At 40.4% G+C, this 24,591-nt stretch overlaps 1 protein-coding gene across 2 annotated transcripts; it reads left to right on the top strand.

The window, feature by feature from the left end:
- The first annotated feature begins 1,177 nt into the window (after positions 1 to 1,177).
- LOC148033930 (putative phosphoadenosine phosphosulfate reductase) lies at positions 1,178 to 24,173 on the top strand. Of its 2 annotated transcripts, none has more exons than XM_087681915.1 (10): positions 1,178 to 1,350; positions 1,806 to 2,079; positions 2,485 to 2,601; positions 2,704 to 2,799; positions 2,893 to 2,958; positions 3,183 to 3,242; positions 23,200 to 23,255; positions 23,333 to 23,483; positions 23,662 to 23,740; positions 23,884 to 24,173. In XM_087681915.1, exons 1-9 carry the CDS (start codon positions 1,286 to 1,288, stop codon positions 23,725 to 23,727), a joined length of 951 nt encoding a protein of 316 aa, XP_087538041.1. In that variant the 5' UTR covers positions 1,178 to 1,285; the 3' UTR covers positions 23,728 to 23,740; positions 23,884 to 24,173. The 2 variants fall into 2 exon arrangements, 1 of the variants encoding a protein (XP_087538041.1); XR_015691394.1 differs by having other exon boundaries at positions 1,179 to 1,350; positions 23,662 to 23,795.
- Positions 24,174 to 24,591: the final 418 nt, after the last annotated feature.

Genomic DNA, 24,591 nt, shown 5'->3' with positions numbered 1-24,591 from the left:
CTATCCTTAGAAAATAGCCTCTATGTTTTTAATTTTAGACATATCTACACTCCAAATCAGCTCACGAGATCCCTACAAACTTGTAGAGCTTGAAGCAAGCTTCGTTTTCATTTAAAAAAAAATTGAATCCGAGTTTTCTAGCTCAAGTTATGAGCAAAATAGTGACATGTGGTCAATCTATCCAGAAGTGAGACAAACTCATGGCTGCTGACGTGATGGTGCTTGGCCGGTTGGGAGGGCTAGAAGGCTACAATGACTCAATGCTAATTTGGGGGGGGTGGTCCCAAATGACCCTCCCAAGCTCCCTCTTGAAGCTCAGAGGCAATGGTAATACTTATGCTTCACAAGAAGCAAAGAGACATGGCTGTCCTGTTCCTAGCTTGAAGTGCTCTTCCAAAAGAGCTCAAGACACACTCAATAATGCCCCAGCTATGCCTTGATGAGATTCAGAGGTGCCCTCATATATGCCAAAGCAAATGAGATCAAGATAAACCTCAATGAAGAGCTGCCATGGCTGCCATAGCTGCAAGCTTTTGAGCTGACTACTGCTCCTTTGTTGCACAAGCTCTTGCTCTCGAATCTTGAGCTTTGATACCAGTTTGAAGTGCATGGATCAAAGAGAGAACGAAGCTTCAATGGTGGATGCTATGAGAGAGAGAGAGAGAGAGAGAGAGAGAGAGAGAGAGAGAGAGAGAATAACACAGCGTGTGGGTACAATAGTGTACCTCTTTTGGTTTTTTGGATAGGTATATAGTACATAGAGTACAATGCCGGGTGGGCAGCAGGCCCAGTGGTCAGGTACATTGCCCTTTATTCCTAAGAGTTGTAGCATGTCTTCTTATGGAGCAACATAATAGATGACAATTACCTCCATGAGTCGAGGCATCCTCAAAAAAGTAGCCTAATTTGCAAAGTTTATTTACTAATGTGAAGTACTCGCTTAAATTATAACCGATCAAGTAATACTAGATACAAAATGAAGGCCATTATTCATGCAATGACCTAGATGATCTTGTAAATGGAGCCTTGTGCAGATCATAAGTCTACTTGGGCTTTACTTTGTAGACTTTGAACGAATGCACTTTGAAGAGAGAGTGTAGCAAAATGTTTCCGCGTGGGACTACGCTAACATAACCTTCTCGTCTCAACCTTAGGTGTCAAAAAGCTCACAGCAAGCTCTGGTGACGTGGACAAGACCTGGATTTTCAGAGATTAAGAATTCACGATAGAGGTTCCCGAGCCTTAGGAGAGACATCAGCAACCCAAAAACTGCAAGGGCTCTATTATGGCTGTGTCTCGTCTGCCGTGGTTGAATTTGCAGCAGAATCATCACCCCTGTCCATCATTCAGGTGATCCTACAGCTCTCTCTCTGCACTGCCTCCTTCTTGTCAATAATTTCTAAGTATGCAGAGAGAACGTGAATACGAAGCCAACCGCCCAAGCTGCAATTTTGGAGGCGGAGGTCTTCTGTCTTGCATCGATAATAACCTTTTCAAATGAACCTTCTACCATTAATAAGAACCTGCAATTTCTTGAGTTGAAGCTTTTCTGTATCCTTTCCCGTCTTTATGATGTGCTAACTTAGCATTGTCAAGAAGTCATCATTCTCTTGCTAATCCTTGATTGGGGTTTTGCTGCGCAGAGCAAATGGAGGGAGGATTTTAGCTTAATCCTATTTAAGAACCCGCAATTTCTTCAGTTGATGCCTTTTTGTCTCATTTCCCGCCTTTATGGTGTGCTGGCTCAGCATTGTCGAGAACTCATTTCTCTCTTGCTAAATCATTGATTGGCGTTTGCTATGCAGAGCAAATGGACTGCTGGGTTTTAGCATAATCCCATTTAAATATGTGACGAGTGGGAAGAAATGGGCAGAGGAAGGCTACCTCAAGTCCAAAAGTCTATTCTCTTCCAAGCAGATTGCTGCCTCCACTGCTGTCGTCGATGTAACTGAATGGGTAGCAAAGACCCGCACAGATCGCCTTGGGCATTTGGAGGAACAAGCATTGTTTGTGCTCAAGAAGACCATAGAGACATACCAAAACCCAGCATTCCCATGTGCTCTTATAGCTGGTGATGTGGTAAGGTCTTGTCTAGTGTTGCATGTTGTCTTGTAACTGGTGATGTGGTCAGGTGCAATTATAGCACACATACACCTGTAAACCTGATTATTTATGCATGCTTGCTCCTACACTTCCTTGTATGCATATCCTTTTGCATACTTTAATAAATCGTGTGTGTGTGTGTGTGTTTTTCTGTTTGTTTCCTAAACTTTTGTACGCCTGCATGAGAATAGATAACCAGGCACAAGTGTTATGTGCACACTGGAATGTGTCTTTTTCCTGCACTTTGTTCTGCTTTCTTAATCATGATTGCAATGATTTAGTTTCTGGTTCACTCCAAGTGTCAATGTGGAAGCAACCCCTTTCTACTTCCCTATGTTTGATTATATTCAATGTTGACTACTAAATTTGTTTGTTGGTTAGGTAATACTAGATTTACTGAACAGACTTGAAGCCCTAACCAATGGCCAAGTAAAAGTCATATTCATTGACACTTTCCATCTCTTTCCAGAAACCTACACCTTTCTTGAAGACTTGGAGGTTTGCGGATTTACAGTATTACTTTTCTTGGAATCTTTGGTGATTTGTTTATTAAGATTGTGAATGATACAGTGATAATTGAGTGTGGATGATGTCATGCAGAAAAGATATGGGTTCAAAGCCCATGTCTTTCATGCTGCAGATGTAAAGAGCAAAAAGGAGTACCAAGATAAGTATGGGACAGATCTGTTTATAAGAGTAAGAACTGATATCAAGGCCTCTTTTTCAAAGCATGGTTTAAGCTGCTTCTTCACATTCTTAGATGGACCAGTGTGTTGTTTTCATAAACAGGATATTGATGAGTATGACAGGATTTGCAAAGTGGAGCCATTCAACAGATCTTTGGAGACATTGAAGGTGAGAGCCAGGCCTCTGAAAGCTCAACATAGGGGCATTTGTGCTCTTTTTAACGGCTAGTCTGCCTTTGCTTTTGGAGAAGTGATAGACAGCAGTGTTTTGAATCTAACCGCATATGGGTGCTTATACAGTAATGGTGTGTAACTTTTCTACATATGCACACATCTTTTGTTCTCTTGTCTTTCTAATGCCAAGCTTAATATAAGCTTTGTATTTTCAATTAGGTTGATGCGATGATTAATGGACGGCGACGAGATCATGGTGCAGAAAGGGCACACCTTGAGGTTTGCAGTGCTTGTCATACGTATAGTTTGTAACATTCGAAATAAGTCTCAAATAGATGTGCAGGTACTGTCAGTGTAGTAATATAAAACCGGCTAGACATAGGCGCCTTTACCCCCAAACTAGTGTACCCAGAGATGAGAACCTTGCAACAATTGAGATTTTTGGAATATGTTGTTAGAGCCTTTTTTTAGTGAGAACTAAGCGTACCATGAGAGAGAAGTTTTCTCTTCTTAAGATTGATGAATTGCTCAATCGGCAATAGCTGTTTTCTTCAGCAAGTTGGGCCTGAAATATGAATACTCTTAGAAAGGGTGGCACTGGCAGATGTTTGTGCAAGTTGGTATTTTGGATGTCATTTGCATTGGTTGAGCTTCGGGTTCTAACATTTAGCCTTATGAATGCATCAACTACCTATGGGGCATTTGGTTAATGTGTTGCTTGATGACATTTTGTGTATAGGCAGTTGAAGGAGAATAATTGCAAAAGTGCCTTCCGCTATTGACCATGTTTTACTTGAGTACCTTATTCCAGCTGTGGTTATGAGCATTTATGTGTAATTGTGATGTGGTTGAACCTAAGGGTCTACATGGAGTGAGCATTGTTTTCAAGTTGAAGGATGTGTGAAACCAACCTTCCTTCTCAGATAGGGTAGTAAATAACCTGATTAAGCACTATTTACAGCAATTAACAAATTCACAAAACTGAAATGCACACTTTACCATATAATCTTGGACATTGGACACCTTGTTGGCCCCAAAACTGGCGCCCCTTTCGGTATTTATTTAACTTAATTGAAGAAGAAGTTTATGTACAATGGGATTCTCCTAATTCCTTTTGGTATTCCAACTCCCCTTGTTGTCCAAAATGATCAGCAAGTCTTCAATCTGATTTGCCCCTTATTCGGACGATTAATTAGCATTTACTTGCTTTGATGGAGATGAAAAATGCCCCTAATTCAATGATTTGCTGGTCCCTCCACTGGAATAGGTTAAAAACTGCTTTACCCCTATTGGATCCAAGTCTTGGAGCTTTCAATTTCTGGCATGCTTCCTAAGGTTGTTGCTAAACCTTAATTTTTGCTGCAGATTAGGGTTTATAGTAGAGAAAGCTGAAATTTATTAGTCTTTGGTGATCACAATGCTATAATCTTTAGAGCAAGGCTGTAGAAAGACTAGAAGATGAGAGAGAATGCTGAGGAGAGAGAAAATTCAGACTTTCTTTGTGCAGAATTGAAGAAAATCTGTTATTTACTACAGCTGCCTTGTCTCAACAGCATGTAGATGCTGTCACCTGTTGTTGATTGGTCTTCTCTTGCCTCTGGCTACCTCAGAAGATCCTCCAATGGTTGGAAATCAGACCAGCAGTATCTTCTTCCTCTCTCTTGTAGGCTGAATATACTAAAATGCCTCTCTCCAGCCTCTAAAGATGTTTTTCAGTTTTGCATGGCAATTTTTGACAAGTCAGTAACTAATACTTATGGCCAAACGAATGACCTAGGCTAACAACTGGCACCAGATACTACCAAGTAGCTGTGCGGCATAACTCATAACAACTTTTGCCTTTGACATTCCGTGATTTTCTCGGGTCCTGGGCTCGTAAATTTGCTCTAACCCCAGTTACACCTCACATGTACAACATTCACTTAACCATGTGATTAAAAATTAATCCACATGTTAAGTGAGATTTCAAAAATACATGTCCTCATGATAACCCTCCCCCTTAAAATCCTTGCAATTGTCCTCGATTGCACTGCTGGATGCATCAAAATGAAAATAGTGGACTGGAATTTCCATAAGGCATCGTAGTTAACACAACATTGCGTATTATTGCTCAACCATTCCATATGTCCAAGACATGCTGAAAATTACTATCCAATCGTAACATAACATAAGACTAAAAAAGAATCTAAAAAAACATTGCTAGAATATAATGTGATATGTTTATTTCTCATGAGCTCAACTCATGTGGCAAAACTAAACCATAGCATAGCATATCCAAGCATAAACCATGGCTAAATCATCAATGGCAACATAATATATAGTGTTGTCCATGGAACCAAATTTAAACCATTGAAAACTGAGCATAATCTGATTACTTGTTGATCTGAGAACTAATCACAAACTGCTGCAAATGTGACCTCAAACTGATCACAAACTTGTTACAAAAACTAACCAACAATCAATGCAAAAACTGATCCCAAAACTGACCATAAACGATTCTCAAGCTGATTAAAAACTGAGCTAAAATTGATTGGAATTTTTGTCTCAAAATTGAGGCAAAATTCATGCCAAATTGATCATAAGCTGATGCAAAAGTATAGTTCGAGTGCTCGGGTGAAACTCATACTCTTCTGTATACATCTCATAGTGACTAATATACTAAGTAGGGCCCTCATGGCAAACATACTGTCGGTGCAGTACCTTGGATGCATGTTGAATACATCTGAGATCCATTGCATACGAGAGCTGTCCATAACTGGAGGAGTGGAAGTGCTACCTCTCCCTTGAGCATCAGGCAATACTTTGGACCCTTGTTCTGCTAGATCTGATAGAGTCTAAACTAAAGTCGGCTCTAACTGAAAGGTATCTAGATAAAGCTACAATATTTGAGGATGGTCTGCCGAGTCATTCTTTTATCCATTCGGCATCCATTGATGAATAATTTTGAAATTTCACCAAGTATCTCTTGGAAACTTTACCTTTGACCTTTCTTTTCTTATGTGCCAAAATTTGCTTGGGTACCAAAATCTCATCTAGCTCCTCAACCTAAAGCTGAATTTCAGCAAATGTATCCTTTGGCACATCACCATGAAAAGGCCTCAACAAACTGACATGAAAGGCACTGTGTATTCGCCAATGTGGAGGTAATTTTAGCCGATATGCCACATCATTGATTTTCTCAAACACATCTCATACTCAACTTCGGATGCAATTTTTCTCTTCCTTTTATCTTTTTTAGTCTTGCCTTTTCAAAATACAACAATACATAATCACCCTCTGCAAATTGCAAAGCACGTCTATGGCGACCAGTTGCCCTCTTTTGCTTTTCTTACGATCATTAAAGTATATATTTTATCTTTGCATAGGCTATATCCAAGTTTTTCACATAACGATCAATCTCAAAGATCTTATCCTTAGTTTGTAGAATAGGTGGTACCTTCTTACCACACTCAACTACTTCAGACGGAGCTTTGCCCATAGAACTATGCAATGTGTTGTTGTAAGCAAACTCAACTAAGGGCAAATACTGCTCCCATTGTGTCTTGTGGTCTAAAACATATCACCTCAAAAGATCTAATACTGTGGAATTTGCTTATTCAGACTGACCATTTGTCTATGGATGGAAGAATGATGAGAATTTCAGCGTGGTACCCATATTCTCAAACAACCCTTTTCAAAATAAACTGGTCATTCGAGAGTCTCGATCACTAATGATCGACTCTGGTATACCATGATACTTAAAGATGTGTTACAAAAACAATCGTGCCATATGATCAATCTTTATTTTCTTACTCACCGGAATAAAATGGTCTTGTTTGCTAAACCTGCAAATGATAGTTCATATCCCATAATTCCTTGTAGGTGTCTTAGGAAGCTTAAATATAAAGTCCATTGCAATGCTCTGCCAAGGCTTATTTGGAATAGGTAAGGGCTGCAACAAATCCGACATCTTTTGCCTATCATGCTTTACCTTTTGGCATATGATGCATATCTTAAAAAACTGTTTTACATCATGCCTCAAAGCTAGCCAATAAAAGAAATGCTCCACTGCCTTGACCGTGGCATCAATACCTTTGCGTCCTGCATATGGAGAAGCATGACTTTTAATAATAACTCTAGGCCTTAAGTGCTTTGTGACACACAGTCGTCCATGCATCATCAGAAATCCATCTCTTCGCTTTAAGTGTTCATGCCTTTGGCCATTGCAAAGCTGATCATAAATATTAGCAAAGTCCGAATCAACAACATATTGCTCTTTCATGGCATCCAACTCAGTGTGATAAACCATGTCGACGGTTGAAATTTGTGGCTTACGTGACAGTGCATCAGTCACAACATTCCTTTTACCATCAATACGTACAATCTGAAAATGAAACATAGAGAGAAAATTTACCTCTCTCATATGCTTCTCTGACAACTTTGTGTGCGTCAGAAAGTACCTCAAAGTTTGATGATCTGTCTGCACTGTAAAATTAGCCCCCAACGAATACTGTTTCCACATAGACAGTGCATTGATTACAGCAAAGAGCTCTTTCTCATAGGCTTACAAATCCTTTTTTGCACCATGGAGAATTCGGCTCTCATAAGCCACAACTCGGCCGTCTTGCATAAGAATAGCCCTAATGCTATTACCACATGCATCACATTGAACTATGAATGACTTCCTTAGATCGGGCAACACAAGCACAAGATTTGAAGTTATCTTTTCCTTTAACTTTTCAAATGCTGAAATTTCCACAGCTGTCCATCTAAATGGCACATCCTTCTTTTGCAAGGCATGCAATGGAGATGCAATTTTAGCAAACCTGCGTATATACTTTCTATAGTAAGAACATAAGCCCAAGAAGCTACGGATCTCATGCACATTTCCTTTCAAGAAAGTGGTTGCCTTTCAAATCTTGGAGGACTCGGTGAAGTTTCCCCCTGAATAGGTTGCATCAATTTGTTGAATGAAAGTCAAAGCTTTCAACCAATCTTGTATACCACTAAAAGACTCAAACTTCACACTTCTTTTCCACCCTTATCATAGTCTTTTGCTACCCCTTTGGTTGTCAAGTTGTCATATACTGGCTGTTGCAAAAAGGGTGCATTTTCTGAATTTATATCAAGGCCAACGCCAAATGGAGTATTTGCATGACCAGCATTCATTCCTTGAGCCCCATAAGCATTTAGGGATGTATATGCAGTACCAAACATGCTATTTTGTGCCCTAGGCATCAAGCCAATGCTGCTATATATAGGGTTTTGCATATTTCTAGCCATATCCGAATACATTGGGCCTTGCACACCATGCATTGGTTGCTGCATACTATAGGGATTTGTGCCATATATTTTCGCATGCGGTTCTTATCCAACCACAGCATGAAAAATCGTGCTTCCATCAAAATATCATGGCTGCCTCATCATAGTATGCATGCCCAAAATCCATTGGATTGACACTTCCGTGATGACCTTATATTTGCATTCCTTGCCCCATAGGTACCAATTGTTTTATTTCATTAGCATCTTTGGGAGCTTCAAATGAAGGGTTTGGCATTATCCTCGGTGCATCATGCTGTCTCGAAGGTGTAAAAGATGTTTTCTTTTTATTGTCTTTGTTGTCCTTCTTTGGAGCATTCAAAAATTGGGTAAGATCCTTTGCCAGTTCAGCAAAGAGATTTGCTGCTGTCGTCATCCGATTCTCGAACTGTTCATCAAATTCCTCTTCACTTTGCTGGTCATCAGCCTTCTTATGCCCTGAAGGCCGTGCATTTTGCCTAGCAGCAACATTTTTAGTTTGCTGTCCATGGTCTAACCCTTGCCCAAGGTCAAGTATTGCATTTCTTTTATTTCCATGTGAATGTTCATACTGAGAGGCATCATCACTATTTGAGTCCATCTCATTGTATGAAGACATATTGCTGTAATTTCTTAGTTGAGAGTAAAAATTAGCACTAGCATAAATATTTGACTTGCAATTAGGTGTCTCGGGCCCTCCAAATCAAGAGATTGAGTGGTATCCCAGAAATGGAACCATGTAACCAGCCTTCCTTCTCGGATAGGGTGGTAAATAACCTGATTAAGCACTATTTACAGCAATTAACAAATTCACAAAACTGAAATGCATACTTTACCATATAATCTTCGGCATTGGACACATTGTTGGCCCCAAAATTGGCGCCGCTTTCGGTATTTATTTAACTTAATTGAAGAAGAAGTTGATGTACAATGGGATTCTCCTAATCCCTTTCGGTATTCCAACTCCCCTTGCTGCCCAAAATGATCAGATTAGGGTTTACAGCAGAGAAAGCTGAAATTTTTTAGCCTCTGGTGATCTCAATGCTGTAATCTTCAGAGCAAGGCTATAGAAAGGTTGGGAGATGGGAGAGAATGTTGAGGAGAGAGAAAATGTAGACTTTCTTTGCGAAGAATTGAAGAAAATCTATCATTTACTGCGGCTGTGCTGTCTCAACATCTTGTAGATGCAAAGAACTGAAGAAAATCAGTCATTTACTGCTGTTGCCCTATCTCAACAGTCTGAAGATGCTGTCACCTGCTATTGATTGGTCTTCTCTTGCCCTTGGCTGCCTTAGAAGGTCCTCCAATGGTTGCAAATCAGACCAGCAGCATCTCCTCCCTCTCTCTTGCAAGCTGAACACATTAAAACGTCTCTCTCCAACCTCTAAAGACGTTTTTCAGTCTTGCACTTGTATTTTTGACCAGTGCCAATCTTCCCAAATGGTTTTTTCAGCATTATCAATAATTAAATATAAAATTTCAGTCTTTAAATATTGAAAATTAATCTAATAATTCTTTTGGTGTCTTGAAAAATAATCTAACTGGCCAATAATTAAATTGGCTAGGCAACTTCCATTCCTGAGTGTCTTTGCGTCATCTTTGACTCTTAGATTGGCGTCAAGTATTATTAAATGCCACTTTTCTAATGTCACCAATTGACACTTATGGCCAAATGAATGACTTAGGCCAACAACTGGCACTAGTTACCACCAAGTATCTGTGTGGTGTAACTTATAGTAACTTTTGCCTTTGACATTCTGTGATTTTCTTGGGTCCCAGGCTAGTAAATTTACTCTAACTCGAGTTACATCTCACATATGCTACATTTACTTAACTATGGTCCATGTGATTAAAAATTAATCCACATGTAAGTGGGGTTTCAAAATTACATGTCCTCATGACAACGTGTCTTACAACCCCAAAAGTGATTCTGCTTCTTTCTCTCTGCTTAGATTCTTTATCTCAAGCCTCTTTTTGTTAGTTGTGATCAGCAAGATTCAATGAAATGGGGGCATTTTCACTTTTTGCTTAGCTTTGGAATCATAGACTCGTGATTCTGAGCACTGATACCCCCATTTCATTGAATTTGTATTGTTGAAGCTGAGTAATTATTTCTTGCTCATGGAGATGTACCAAAGCTACTTGAACCTTGGATTGGACAATTTAACCACTAGAAACAACCGGATTCTTAGTCTGGGTTGAAGCATCAATGGCAAACATCTTAGGAAATAACAAACATGACCTCCAAGCACAACATAGATTGCCCCTCTATTGGCACACAACTCTTTCTATCTTCTCTAGACTCACAAACACCCACAACAAAGTGATAGCTTTTTTTCAATTCTATGCTATGCCTATCAAGGCCTTTCTCTCTCCCATAGGTGCGTGGCCCTCCTTTATGCATTCATGTTCCCTCCTACATGCATCAGGCTTGTCAGGACAATGGTCATGTGGACACGGTTCCGCATCCCGGACAAGGTTCTGTAAACCAAAGGTTGCTTAAATTGTTATGCCAGGAGCGGGGCGCGGCCTAGGCGCTAAGGCATAGACGGGGTTCAAGGGTCAAGAGGGACCCAAGTATTGGATCAAAGGTGTTTGCATGCTCAAAGTACGAGTCCGGGATCAATGGATCAAAGGGCAGCCGGACGGGTGATTGTGGACATGGGCCAGGGTTTTAGTATAAAACCCAACGAGGGCACTTAGGGCTCATATAACTTCTTGTACGATTGGGTGGAGAGCCGAGCTACCTTCTCCTCCAAGGCATGGCTATGGCGCCCTTGGAGAGTGTGCATGATGCGCACGTGACAGTGGTATCAGAGCAGGCTACGTCCAATGCAACATGCGTTCGGTGTGCAACACAAAACACAGATCTGTGAGCAGGAAATAGCCCCTAACAGGGACCTGCGCATTGACAGACCCATGGCAAGAAGCAGCCCCTAACAGGGACCCGCATGCTGCTAGACCTTACAGATAGTAAGGGAGAGAGGCCTGACGGCTCCAAAACAAAACGGGATTTGCAAATAGTGAGTTAGTGGTCAAGGACCTGCGGTTTTCCCTTGACAACAATATTTGTTTTTGGGATCTTATTACATAGGGTTTGTAGTAGACACAATAATAGTCTGATGTGTCTCTTTCAATGTTAGAACCTTGCTGGCCAAGCTATAAGGTCCATTCTTGCTCAATTCTCAACATAGGATGCTTCAGAAATTGTAGTGGTGTAGAAGTCTTCGAAGTTATCTAATAAGATTTCTCAATCAAGGGCCTAGGTTTCTTCAAGATAGTACCTAGCTTTGATATCAAACACGAAATACAAACACAATTGTACAACAAAGCATAGATTGATAAAAGAATTCAATAGTGTCAGGGTAACTCAAAGACAATGAACACAATCAAGAAATACTTGAGCACAAAATACAAGCACAATCTTACAACAACGCATAGATTGATAAAAGAACTTAATAGGATTAGGGTAAATCAAAGACAGTGAACACAAAAGATAAAAGAATAATGAAAGAATAGATACAATGCTCAATGTAGTAAACACACTATGCAGAGTGAGTACAGAACCTTGAACTTTCATGTTTATGAAGGACAAAGGCAGAGGGTATGAGCTGGAATTGTCATCGGCCTAATTTGGCACCCTCACTGATGCTTTGGGCTGCATGCAGGGACTGATCAGTCTATCTCCATTGTACAACATTCTTCTTTAGTTAGTGTAGTATTCTTCCTTCATTCTCTGCTTCCTCTCTTTCTCTCTCTGCTTCTCTATGTGTGCATGTTTCTCTTCCGTTGCGCACTTTACAGTTTTCTGGGCCATGCAAGGTTGGATAAGGTTGTGCAGATCGATTTAGCAGCTGATGCACATTCTGGAGCAATTGATAGCTGTTGAACTAGATTTTTGGAGGATTAGACAGCAGAAAAACTCTCAACTTTTGCAAGTGACCTGATCTACATCACTCTTAGGGGCTGGAAACAAAGAGTGACTGCTGTGCAAGCTTCTCTCTTGTGAGAAAGATGGAGAATTCTCTCTAACCTGCCATGAATCTCTCCCTCAGCAAAGTTGAATTTCTCAACCTTAATTTGGTGTTTCAGACCTAATTACAGGCTACAGCAGTAATTAGGGTTTGTATGGCTGACTTGGAATGCATGCTAGCAAATCAGAATCATGCACGAAAGATTGTTATTGTTAGATTGAAGATTTATAGCAGATTTGAAGAGATTTGGTCATCTACAGCAAGGGTGACCTGCATGCAATTGTTGAGGACTCAATTTGCATTTCGGAGCATTTAGATAGAAGGGGCAAATTGAGGATTAATGATGCCGGTCACTATTTTAGGCTGGAACTTGATGCCGGTCACTATTTTAGGGCTGAAAATCAGAATTTTTTTTCTCCCTTATATTGGTTAGATTGGTGATTTGCTGATCTCAGCTTGAAACCCCAGCAAGGTTAAGGTTTGCATGGTTGTGTTGGGATGTGTGCATGCAGGCCTCAGTGGTTGAGGAAGGTTGTTGATGTAAAATTGGCCAATGGACAGCGAAATGGATGAGAGTTTAGAGAGGTCAACAAGAAGAACAAAAGAGAATTCAATTTAGGCTTTTGCGATGGTGGAATTTGGCAAATTGGATTTTGTGATTGCTGGTTATAGAGAACAAGATATTCCAAATGTTATAGGAGAATTGGCTTGGTCAATAGAGGAAGTGGCGACTTGAGAGTGTAATCAAATCTGAGTTGCACAACAAGGTTTCGGAATTGATGTGAAAAGAAAAATACCGAAAGGGGGGCCAATGTTTTGGTGCTAGTGGGGTGTTAGCTCATCTCAGGTTTTTGAGGGCATCCTCGTCCAAAGTGGTAAGATGTGAAAATTTTCAACTTATCATTTATTTAATGCATTTATTGGTTGTTGTGAATTAGTGTTACCCAAGTTCCACTACCCTTTTGTAAAATGAAAGGCTGGTTGCATGAGCTGAGAGTGGTAGTAGAGATGCCGAGAATAACTTCAAGAGTGTGTTGTACTTGAGATGGACCCCAAAATACAGCTGTGTAGGCTGAAAATGCAGCCAATAGACCATACAATGATGACTACCTTGTAGTAACATTGGATCAAGCATGGGCAGCAGCAAAATGCAGGTCAACAGCTCTTGTTGATGGTGGTAGGCTGGTAGCTGATTGGGTAGGCAGCAACACTTGCTAGGCAAGGTAGGAGTAGTAGACAATAGGCAAGGTGGCAGTAGTAGATAGCAAGTGATAACCTCTAAATGATGGGTAGAAGCCTCTGGTGGATGGTGACAGCTCTTGGATTGGTCGTAGGTGCAACCAGCCTTCCTTCTTGGCAAGGGTGGTGATAACTTGATTTAACTCAAATTATAGAAAGCATTAAATACACAAATCTGGAAATGCACACTTTACCACTTAATCTTGGACAATCAACACCCGATTGGCCCCCAATAATTGGCACCCCTTGTGGTATTTTTAAATCTTGTATTGCAATAAGGTTGAAGTACATTGAGATATGGGATGATCATATTTAATCTTCAATACAATGGCTGCCATAAATGATCATCACTTGGACAGAAGTTGCCCCTTGATATTACAACAATTTGGCTCCATTTGGATCTTCAATCTTTTGCATGTGGGCCACAATAATTTGAGGAAGGGCTGCTCCTTGGATCAGCTGCAAAAAATGCCTTCAACTACTACACCTAGTACTTGGGCCTTTAGTAATTGGATACAGATCTCGAGGTGGTTGTGAAAACCCTAATCTCTGTTTTGTAAATTAGGGTTTTAGTAGCAGTGTTTTCAATTGTTCTTCACCCCAAGCTGGAAATGGCTGAGAATTGTTGAGGCACTGATGGCAGATGAGAGAGAAAGCTGTAGGGGGAAAATAAAATCTACAAGGAAAGAAATTTCCCAATTTTGTTGCCTAAAGTGCATGTATTGGCTTTTGCCTGAATCTGGGACAGCAAAAATGCTGTCGCCTGCTGATCTATGAGCCCTAGATGGTAGTCACTTGCCTCAAACTGAAGTCGCATAATGCTGATCACCTCCTAGGAGCAATCGCATGCTGAAGAAGCCCCTTTGTCTGTTTGGGAATGCACACATATTGTTGGCACTTGATGTAGCAACACACACACACACACACACACTCTCTCTCTCTCTCTCTCTCTCTCTCTCTCTCTCTCAGCTCTACAATGCACTAACTGGCTTGAATCAATCTGAACCAGCCCCAAACAATCCTCAGCCATTTTGCATGAGTAATTTTGATAAGTTGCAGCTTGTTTTGCCACTTGGCAGCCTTCTAATTGCAATTTTCAGCATTAATTAATTATTTTTCAAAAATTTCTTTTGAATATTAATTTTATTGTCCATTTGACTCTGCTCAAGACTAGCTAGTGCCCATTCAAAATTAATATGCTAACCCTTGTGGGACATGTGTTTAGTAGTTCCAAAGCTTAGCATTAAAAATGCACATCCTCATGATAGACCTCCCCTTTGAAATCCTTGTAATCGTCCTTGATTGCATTGCAATGCGAAAAAGGCAAGTATCATAACTGACCAAAAATAAATCATAATTGTTGTTTGAACCATGTGGGATGCATCCATTAACTCTAAACCAAAAGTATTTTGATCAAACAACCATAGTAAAGGAGAAACTAAGCATAAACCATGACTGCATTATCGATGGCATCCAATAAGACTCTGCTATCCATAAATACCAGCTGAATACCATCGATAATTGATAATCATCCACTCAAAACTAGCAATTGATAATCTTGATACAAATAGATAATTTTAGAGCCATGGTAAAAACTATATCCATTGGCATACCAACTACAATGACTAGTATTTTGAATAGAGACTCATTGCAAACACACTGCTAACAAATAGTGTACCTTGGATGCATACTGAATACATTCGAGATCCACTATATACATGAGTTATCCATCATTAGAGGAGTGGAAGTGCTATCTCCCTTTTGAGTATCTAATAGTACTTTGGACCTTTTGCTTAGTTGAACGTGAAAGAGCCTAATCTAAAGGTGACTCTAGCTCAAAAGCCTCTAGGTAAAGCTACAACAACTAAGAGTAGTTTGCCAAGTCACCCTTTTCCGTCCATTTGGTATCCATCGGTGAGTAATTTTGAAACTTCACCAAGTACCTCCTGGAAACTTTCCTCTTATCTTTCTTTCTTTAAGTTACAAAAATTACTCGGGTACCAAATTCTCATTCAGCTCCTTAACTTTTGGTTGAATCTCAGTAGACATATTCTCAGGCACATTATCATGAAAAGGTTGTCACAAGCTCACATAAAAAGCAGTATGTATCTGCCAATGTGGAGGCAATTTTAGCCTAAATGCCACAACACTAATCTTTTCCATCACCTAGAAGGACTTATAATATCGCATATTCAGCTTTGGATACAAATGCTCTTTGCCTTTCATCTTTTTCAACCTTGCATTTTCGAAACTCAACAACCCATTATCGCCTTTTGCAAATTACAAAGCACGTCTATGGTAAGCAGTTGTTCTCTTTTGGTTTTCCTATGACCTTTGAAGTGCTTACTTGACCTCTTAATAGGCAATATCCATGCTTTCCACGTACCTATCAGCCTTAAAAATTGCGTCCTTTGTGTGCAAAATAGGGGAAACTTTCTTACCACCCTCCACAACCTCAAATGGAGCCTTACCAGTGAAACTATGCACCATATTATTATATGCAAACTCTATCAAAGGCAAGTACTACTTGGCTTCTCTTTCTCATACCACCTAGACGACCTTAAAATGCTTGTATATATGATTATTTTGTGACCTTTCACAGCTCCAGCCAGATTATTGAGCACATGTACTTTATCGTAAAAGGTCTGAGTAATATAATTAGCCACATTTCTTTATGTAAAGAAAAGAGAAATGGATTTGCTTATTGAACTTGTGAAACGATAGTCCATATCCCATCATTCCATGTATGCGTCCTTGGAAGATCAAAGATAAAGTCCATAGCAGTGCTTTGCAAAGGTCTCAGGTATAGGCAAGGGGTGCAATAAGCCTAGCATATTTTGCCTACCAGACTTGACCTTTTGACACATGATGCATGTGTATACAAATTGATCTATATCATGTCTCAAAGTTGACGAATAGCAAAAGGGCTCGATTACCTTCATTGTAGTATCAATGTCTCTATGCTCTACATAAGGAGGAGCATGACTTTCTATGATCACTTTTGGTCTCAACTACTTTGTGACACATAATGGTCCATGCATCATGAGAAAGCCCTCTCGAAGCATAAAGTGCTAGTGCCTTTGATGGTTTGACCATCTCAAAGTTGATCATTAACATTGGCAAAGTCCGAATCAGCAGCATATTGATATTTTGTGGAATCCAATTCAATGTGATAGACCATAGTAACTATTGAAATTTGAGGCTTTTTTGATAGTGAATTAGCTACTACATTCTTTTTGCCAACAATATGCAGAGTTTGAAAGTGAAACATTGAGAGGAAGTTTGCCCACCTCATACGCTTCTTAGATAACTTCACTTGGGTTAAAAAGTAATGCAATGTTTGATGATTTGTTAGAGAACACGATTTCCACAGATCACACGATCTTCTTGCATTAAAACAGCCCCAATGTTGTTACCACATGCATCACACTACACTACAAAAGACTTCTTAAGATTTGGCAATATAAGCATTGGATCCGAAGTTACCCATCCACTAAAATTTCTACTGCTATCCATCTAAATGGAATACCCTTCTTTTGCAAAGCATACAATGAAGAAGAAATTTCAGCAAAGTGCCAAACATACATTTTATAAGACCTTTATATACATTTCACAGGTATGGCCACTATTGTATTGTATTGCTTCAATCTTGTGGGGTCCATGCATACCCTATCAACGAATACAATATGCCCCAAAAAGTGGATTTCATGTAGAAAGAACTCACTCTTCTTGTCATAGATTACTAACCCATACTCGTGCAACTCATTAAACACTATGACCAAGTGCTTTGTATGCTTCTCCTCATTCTTTGAATGCACCATCGTGTCATCAAAGTCACTAGCCCTTGGTGCTTAGTCCATTGTGACCACCGTGCTGTCCAGCCACTTCTATTGTTACCAAGCCCTAGGAGCTTGCTTTAGGCCATAGAGGGCCTTTGGCTATAGACATGATCTTTCTTCCCTTACATTTGAAAACTAGGAGGTTGATCAACATAAATCTCCTCCTCAAGGATGTCATTCAAGAAGGCAGGATTTACATCCATTTGATAAACCAACACTAGTGATGAGCAGCAAGAGCCAAAACAACATGTATAGTAGATGTATGGAATGTAGGTGCAAATGTCTCGAAATAGTCCAAACTTGCCCTCTGCGCAAATCCCTTGCCAACAAGCCTAGCTTTGTGCTTGTCCAAGGTGCCATTAACCAAATATTTAGTCTTATAGACCTACTTCACACTATTACCTTTTACTTTTGTGGACATGGAACCAAATCCGAAGTTTGATTATGCTAGATGGAATTAAGCTCCTCTTGCATAGTATGACACCATACATTCTATGCAAGAGCCTCATTAATAGTAGTAGGCTCATGATCCTGTAAAATGTGAGACATTAAAACATAGCTCACATAGAGTGAACTACCTTGCCACGCTTGTATCCTGGCTGATCTATGTGGGCATCTTGGTGTAGCAAGAAAGTGAGAAACATTTGTATCCTGGATAAGCTGTTTGTATCATTGAGGAATAACAATAGACTCATCCTATTGTGATAGAGACCAAGGTGCCTTTGGTCCTTGTAATGCACTTATTTGGAATAGGGACTGTCTCTCATTGGATAAAGGTACATCACCCTTATTTGAAGAAAAGAACTCCTTTGACGCCTCAACACCCCTAGAAGACACTTGAGGGAAATAGGAAGGAGTAGGAATACTTGATGAAGAAGGAATAAAAGGAGTTGTAAAGGGTGGAAGGGGAGCTGAAAGGGGGAGGAGGGGGGGGGGGGGAATGTTGATCGGTAACTTGGAAGAAAGAGGTGTTGATGGTTAGGGTCAGTTGATGACAAAGAACCACTTGTGGTAGAAGCACACCATTAATCAAATCATTCGAGGCTTAGAGCCTCATTAGATACATCCCTACTTACCTCAATCTTTGGTTTCTTTGGGCCATAGAGCTTGTAGCCCTTCATGTCATCACTTGTGCTATAACTGAGGAAGATAAGCTTCTTTGACTTCGGATTGAGCTTGCCTTGTTTTTTGTTGTCCACATGGACATAGGTATTACACACAAAGATGCAAGATGAGACACGGAAGGCTTCTTACCAAAGAAAGCCTCATATGGAGTCATGTCCTTCAAGGCCGAAGTCGCAGACTTGTTGTAGATATGCATTGCCATAGAAATTGCCTCACCCCAAAGGGAATGAGGAAGACCTTGATCCTCCAATATCGAACGAGCCATCTCAAGCATGGTGCTGTTGGTGCACTCTACCACACCATTCCTAGATAGTGTGTTGGTGCACTCCACCACACCATTCTTAGATGGTGTGTTTTGATGAGGGTAATCTATTTGAATTCCATGCTCTTTGCAAAACTTGTTAAAAACGTTGGAGCAAAACTCTTCTTTGTGGTCTACTCTTATACCACAAACTTTGAAAAAAGTTTACATTTTTGCAAATACCTTCCAATCACAAAAGTGGGAGTATGTCTTACTCTTGTACTCCAAAAAATAAGGCCATCTGTACGTGCTAAAGTTATCAATAATAAGCATAAACTATTTGGCCTTCCCAATGGAGACTGTACCCATAGGTCCACACAAGTCGGTGTGCATCAACTCAAGTGTAGTAGTAGCCCTTGGAGAAGCAACTTGTGGATGAGGTTGTCTATGTTGCTTGCCCTATAGGCAGTTGGGGTATAAAGTGTGAATGGGAGGAAAATTTATTAGTCCCTCCACTTCTTTCAAGAAGCCTGTTGGATGGAGTTGAAATATAGGTGCCCATAACCCAAGCTCTTGGGAAGTTCTCACAGCAAGGGTAGCGAGTTTGTAAAGCACGTCCTCTTGTGTAACTGTTCAAATAATAGAACCCATAGAAGAATCCTCAACAATGACAGCATCTAGGTAAAGATTGCGTGTGTACCTAGTTGTGTTAAAAGCATGGATAGAATGCTAAAATCTAAATCTGGTACATAATGAACTGTGGCCAATGAATCTTGGCTATTTGGCAAAAGGGAAATAGTCCCCACTTCACAAATCAGTATGGAAGAGTTGTCACCATTGGTAATGGAACCCCCTCTAGAATAGAGATCTTGAATCCAATCCTGTTAGTAGGCCATATGTGAAGAGGCCCCATTGTTAGTGAGCCATGGCTTCTCCTCAATGGAGGACGCAAGGGTTATATACTTAACCTCAAATAAATGTAGAAAGACAGACTCCATAGGAGTAGCCTTTGAGTCTTTCAAACCTTCCTTTGGCTTCAAATAGGGGTATTTCTACCAACACCTCTTTGGATGAGTGACCTTCCCATAGTGTGGGCACTTGGGCTTTGTCCTTCTTGTCATCTTGTTTCTTATCCTTGTTGTTTGCCTTCTTGCTCCCCTTCTTGTGTACCCCTTTTGTATTTGCAGTAAATGCTTTGGTAGAGCCAAATCCACTGGCTTCTATCTTTTTGGGATGCTTGTCATGCTCCAAGACAAGCATGACTAGCTCCTTCCAAAGAACAGTGTCACGTACTCTCGAGGTAAGAAGGCTAGTGTAAAAGCATATACTTAGGAGATGGAATTTGTGTAAGAAGAACCATTGCCATATTCTTTGAAGATATCGTTCGTCCAAGGAAGGCAAGCTCATCCTCATATCCTCCATTTTATTGATGTGATCCTTCATAGAAGGAGAGTCATCAACCGAGAGCATGTGAAGCTTCTTCTCTAAGGTGATACGATGAGCAAAAGTTTTTTGATGGTAGAGAGAAGAAAGCTTTTTTGTTGCTGTCCTTAACTTGTGCACATGAACAAGGATAGAATCCTATAGGCTTATAAAGAGAAAGGACCATGCTCAAGAGTTGAGCCTATTCCAAATGGCTGCATGATCCATAGTTGAATGAGATCCTCTACAGGATGAGGAATAGAGGTAGTCACAAAGGCCCAAAGCTCAAATGTGTCAAGAATACACTCTGCTTTATAAGACCAAAGGGAGTAATTAGATCCATCCAACTGGTCTTCCTTGGGTAGAGTAGGGAGAATGGGCATGTTTGTTGAAGGTGCCATCATAGGCATCCTAGGGCTAGAAGGATGGGCCCTATGGGGGACATGAAGAGAGGGGGGAGGGAAAGGCTGCTTTGATCTTTGAGACTTGTCAGGCAATGGTTTCCCATTCGGAACAAGGCTTTGACCTCCAATCTTCGCGATGTTCACAATGCATATTAGAGGGGGTGTGAATAGACTCCTCATCTGAGTTATCAAAACCATTGAACTTGTGATATTCCATGTCTCTAGACCTGCAAATACACTAAATCTGTTGTATTTTGTTGTGGAAGAGCTCGAACAAAGAGAATAATCAGCTACACCTGCAAAAGATCAGTTGTACATGTCTTGGCTTTGTTAGAAGCACTTGTAGAATGCAGAAAATTTGTGGTTTCTGCAGCAAACAGCAGGCTGAAAAATTGCATTTTCAGCAACAGGGTGGTCTTCTCTGTGAGAGAGTGCAATAGAAGAGAAACATGAACATGGAGAGGAGAAGAGAAAGATAGCAGGAAGGAAAGAGAAATCTGCACTGAATCTGAAATAGATGCTGAATGCAATGGACTGATCAGTCTCTGCACATAGGCCAAAGCATCCATGAGGGCACTGGATTAGGCTGAAGATTATGGCAGCACCAGAGATGGGGACGGAGATGGATGTTGGAGTGTGCAACCTGCAAAGAGAAGGAAAGATGATCTGCTTGAAAGCTGAAGGCAGCTAAATACAGCCATAAATTGCTGAAACTGGCCAACTAGTTGCTGGAGGAATAATAAATGCAGTCAGCTTGGTAAATCTGGCTGACCAGCCAAACTGGTGAACGAAAATGCTGATGTAACATAGCTGTGGCCGGCTTGAGCAAAATTGCTTATGTCCTAGGCTGGCTGCCCACAAAAACAGCTGGAAAAACCCATTGCATAGTGTGAACACACCTGACACACATTGAGAAAGGAATGCAGACTAATAGAATGCTTTAGAATAGTCAGAGCTCCAATGTTTGTACTAGACTTTGATGGAGCTCACAACTAGGAGATGATTGATTGACAAAATGGTAGGCTAACAAAAACTTCTATTTTATTGCTCCAGGTTTTTACATTGTGAGGCATCTAACTTATTCCAAGCAGTTATAATATCCACTTTAAAGGTGCTTGTTAATCAATTAGAAGCAAACATTTGCTTAAATTGTATCCATGTTAGTGGAGCTCTACCTTGCATTAGAAGTGTGGACCACCATTACAATGCATTTCCCTTCAAAAATGTGGCTGTCTTATGAATAGGATTTGGTGAAGTTATCTCTAGAGTAAGCTGTATCAATTTTTTAAACGAAAGTCAAAGGCTTTCAATCTATCTTGCACAACACTATAGGTCTCAAACTTTACCCCTTCACCACCCTCATCATAGTCCTTTGTTGGCCCTTTTGGAGTTGAGTTATCATAAACTGGCGGCTGCAAAAAGGGTGCATTTGCTATATTTGCATTATAGCTAGCACCCACCATATGAAGCATTTCCATGACCAATATTCATACACACTAGGGGGTGTAGAACCATATATGCCACTTTGTGCCCCAAGCATCATGCCTATACTATCATACATGGGGTTTTGTGTTCCACTTGCCATATCCAAATACGTCAAGTCTTGCATTCCACGCATTGGTTGCTGCATACCATAGGGATTTGTATCATACATTCCGATTGTTGTTATTCCTGCTTAAGGCTGGATCTTTAAATCTCAAATGTGAGAGGATCTCTCAAAGGTAAGAGTTCTAGGAATCTTTGTGGAGTGCTATAACTTGACGTAGGGGACAAAACCCTTAGGGAAAGAGTAGTGATAGCAGCCTTGTATCTCATAGCTGGCATGGTATGCGCATGCAGAGTGCTCCTATCTCCATATGGCATATTTCGCATATGTTGTCCTTTTAGCTTCTCTATGAGTTTTTCTCTCTCTCACCTTGGGAATGATGTGAGATTTTCTGCACTTGGCCTACAACATCTCATCCCAAATGACATGCACGTCCATGTTTTGGGGGGCAGGGGGGGGCGAGAGAGTGCGCGTGCGTGTGCGCGTGCGTGTGCGTGTGTGTGAATACATAAGTGGTTTACCACTGAGTAGCCTCTAGATGAGAGAGAGAGAGAGAGAGAGAGAGAGAGAGAGAGAGAGAGATTGTTTGGTGTTTTGGCCCTTCCAACAGGTGTTGTGGGGTGTTTTGGCACTTCTGTCTCTTTTTATAGGATCAAGTGAGCTTGATTGATTTGATAGGCAGCATAGAGAGTCAAAACACGCAAATGTTCACAAATGCATGCACATGCACATGCATACCCGTAGGAGAGGGAGGGAGGAATTTGTCTTGTTTGGTGTTTTGGGACTCTGAACACGCATTTTGGGGCATTTATCATGGAAAATTTTGTGTTGTCTCAAAACTTTTTCCCAAAACAGTGAACTTGACTGATTTGATAGGGAGCATAAACTGTCAAAACACACACGTGCATCATGCATGCATTGTGCTTGCTAAGCACTGTTGTGAAAGGTGGCAATAATAGGGACGATAGCATGATTGTTTTTCATCTGCACAACCAATTGAGTATTCTGGTTTGCATCGCATATATGAGTTGGGCAGAAGAAAGAATGGAATCTGACATTGATAGGATTACGTTTCTCCAAATTTGTCACGTTTCTGGTCAAACTGGTGCTATTTGTTATGCTATTTCTCATCAATCTAGTGATTGGAGTGCTCCATCTGCACCTTCTAGGTTGCTGAAGGAGGTGCAGGGGCCAAGATTCAGCCATTGGCATACTGGGAGTTCAGGTACAGTCCTATTTCTCAAATGGCACTCTTCATGGTTTTTGGTGAATTCTTATTGCTAGATGGCTTAATTTGAACAGGGATGTATGGGATTACCTGGAAAAATATAATATTCCTTACCATCCGCTTCATGATCAAGGATATCCAAGTATAGGAGATATCCAAAGTACATTGCCTGTACCAAAGGATAAATGGTTTGAATATGGTGGGGAACGGTCTGGTCGTTTTCAGGTAATTCTCTCTCTCTCTCTCTCTCTCTCTCCCCCCCGCTTGCTCGCTTTCTCTGTGTGTGTGTGTGTGTGTGAGGAATGATCAGGACTACCAGATCATCTTCAAGCTATTTTTTGTCAGTAGTAAGTCAATTTCATTACAAGATATCTTTTAGCACTTAGCACTAATTATTTTGCAGGGCCTGAAAAACAAAGATGGCTCTGAGAAGACGGAGTGTGGCATCCATGTTGGAGGACAAAACTAAGGGCTCCTTTGCAGTATGTATATGCCGCTTTGTTGCTAGATTACATTTCTTGGGCCTCTTTTTGATGTGTAAGGTTCCAACCTTAAGGCATCTTGTTTTTCCACATCATGCATGACAAAGTTCTTGTGTTAACTGAAGTTTTGTTGTGGCTGCCAGAAATCTCTGTTGGTATTTTCAGGCCGCAGTAACAATCACCAGTTGAGTGGAGAGGGATGATATTTATTTGTGTGCAAAGAATGAGTCTATTTGTAAAAGTCTTCGGTTAGAAACTGTTGTACTAATATAGTCTTGTCTATAAGATGCAGCTGGACTAAGGTTCTCTTGTATTCTTTCTTCAAAGCTTCTTGAAAGCAAATATTAGGTTAACTGTATGTTGTGTGAATGTTGCTGCATTCATGAACTCTCTAGAGTCACATGATAACACAATACACAATGAATTCTGTTCCTATTTGTCTAATGACCATACAAAAAATTTGTCATTGTCCAAATATGTTTTTATGTTTAAGGAACTCAGTCGATGTTAATCTGTTGTAAACATCTGTTAACCTTGTGATATAATATGCGCGCTCTTCTTGTCAGTGTCCATTCATCTCTGAAATATACCTGCCTGATCATGTGACCCTGCTCTTTGAAGACTTGATAGAGTCATACACATTACCACTGCTTGTAACTATATTCATACATCTAGATGTCTGCTGCTTTATTTTAGCTTTTAAATGCAAGAACTTTTGATGTCCCTCATTCTCTCTTCATGCAATAAGTCTCAGCCTTTCTGGAGCAGTCACCTATACAAGTGACTTATTACTGTGTTGCACCATGGAACTGACTGTGTGTGACAGACATCTCTACTGGATTTAGGCAACT

The sequence above is a fragment of the Lygodium microphyllum genome, chromosome 7 (genome assembly GCF_053477565.2).
Source record: "Lygodium microphyllum isolate KBCC chromosome 7, Lygodium_microphyllum_v1.1.10, whole genome shotgun sequence".
Classification (NCBI taxonomy): Eukaryota; Viridiplantae; Streptophyta; class Polypodiopsida; order Schizaeales; family Lygodiaceae; genus Lygodium; species Lygodium microphyllum.
Note: the sequence above shows the minus strand (reverse complement) of the source record. Positions and strands in the feature narration are given on the sequence as shown.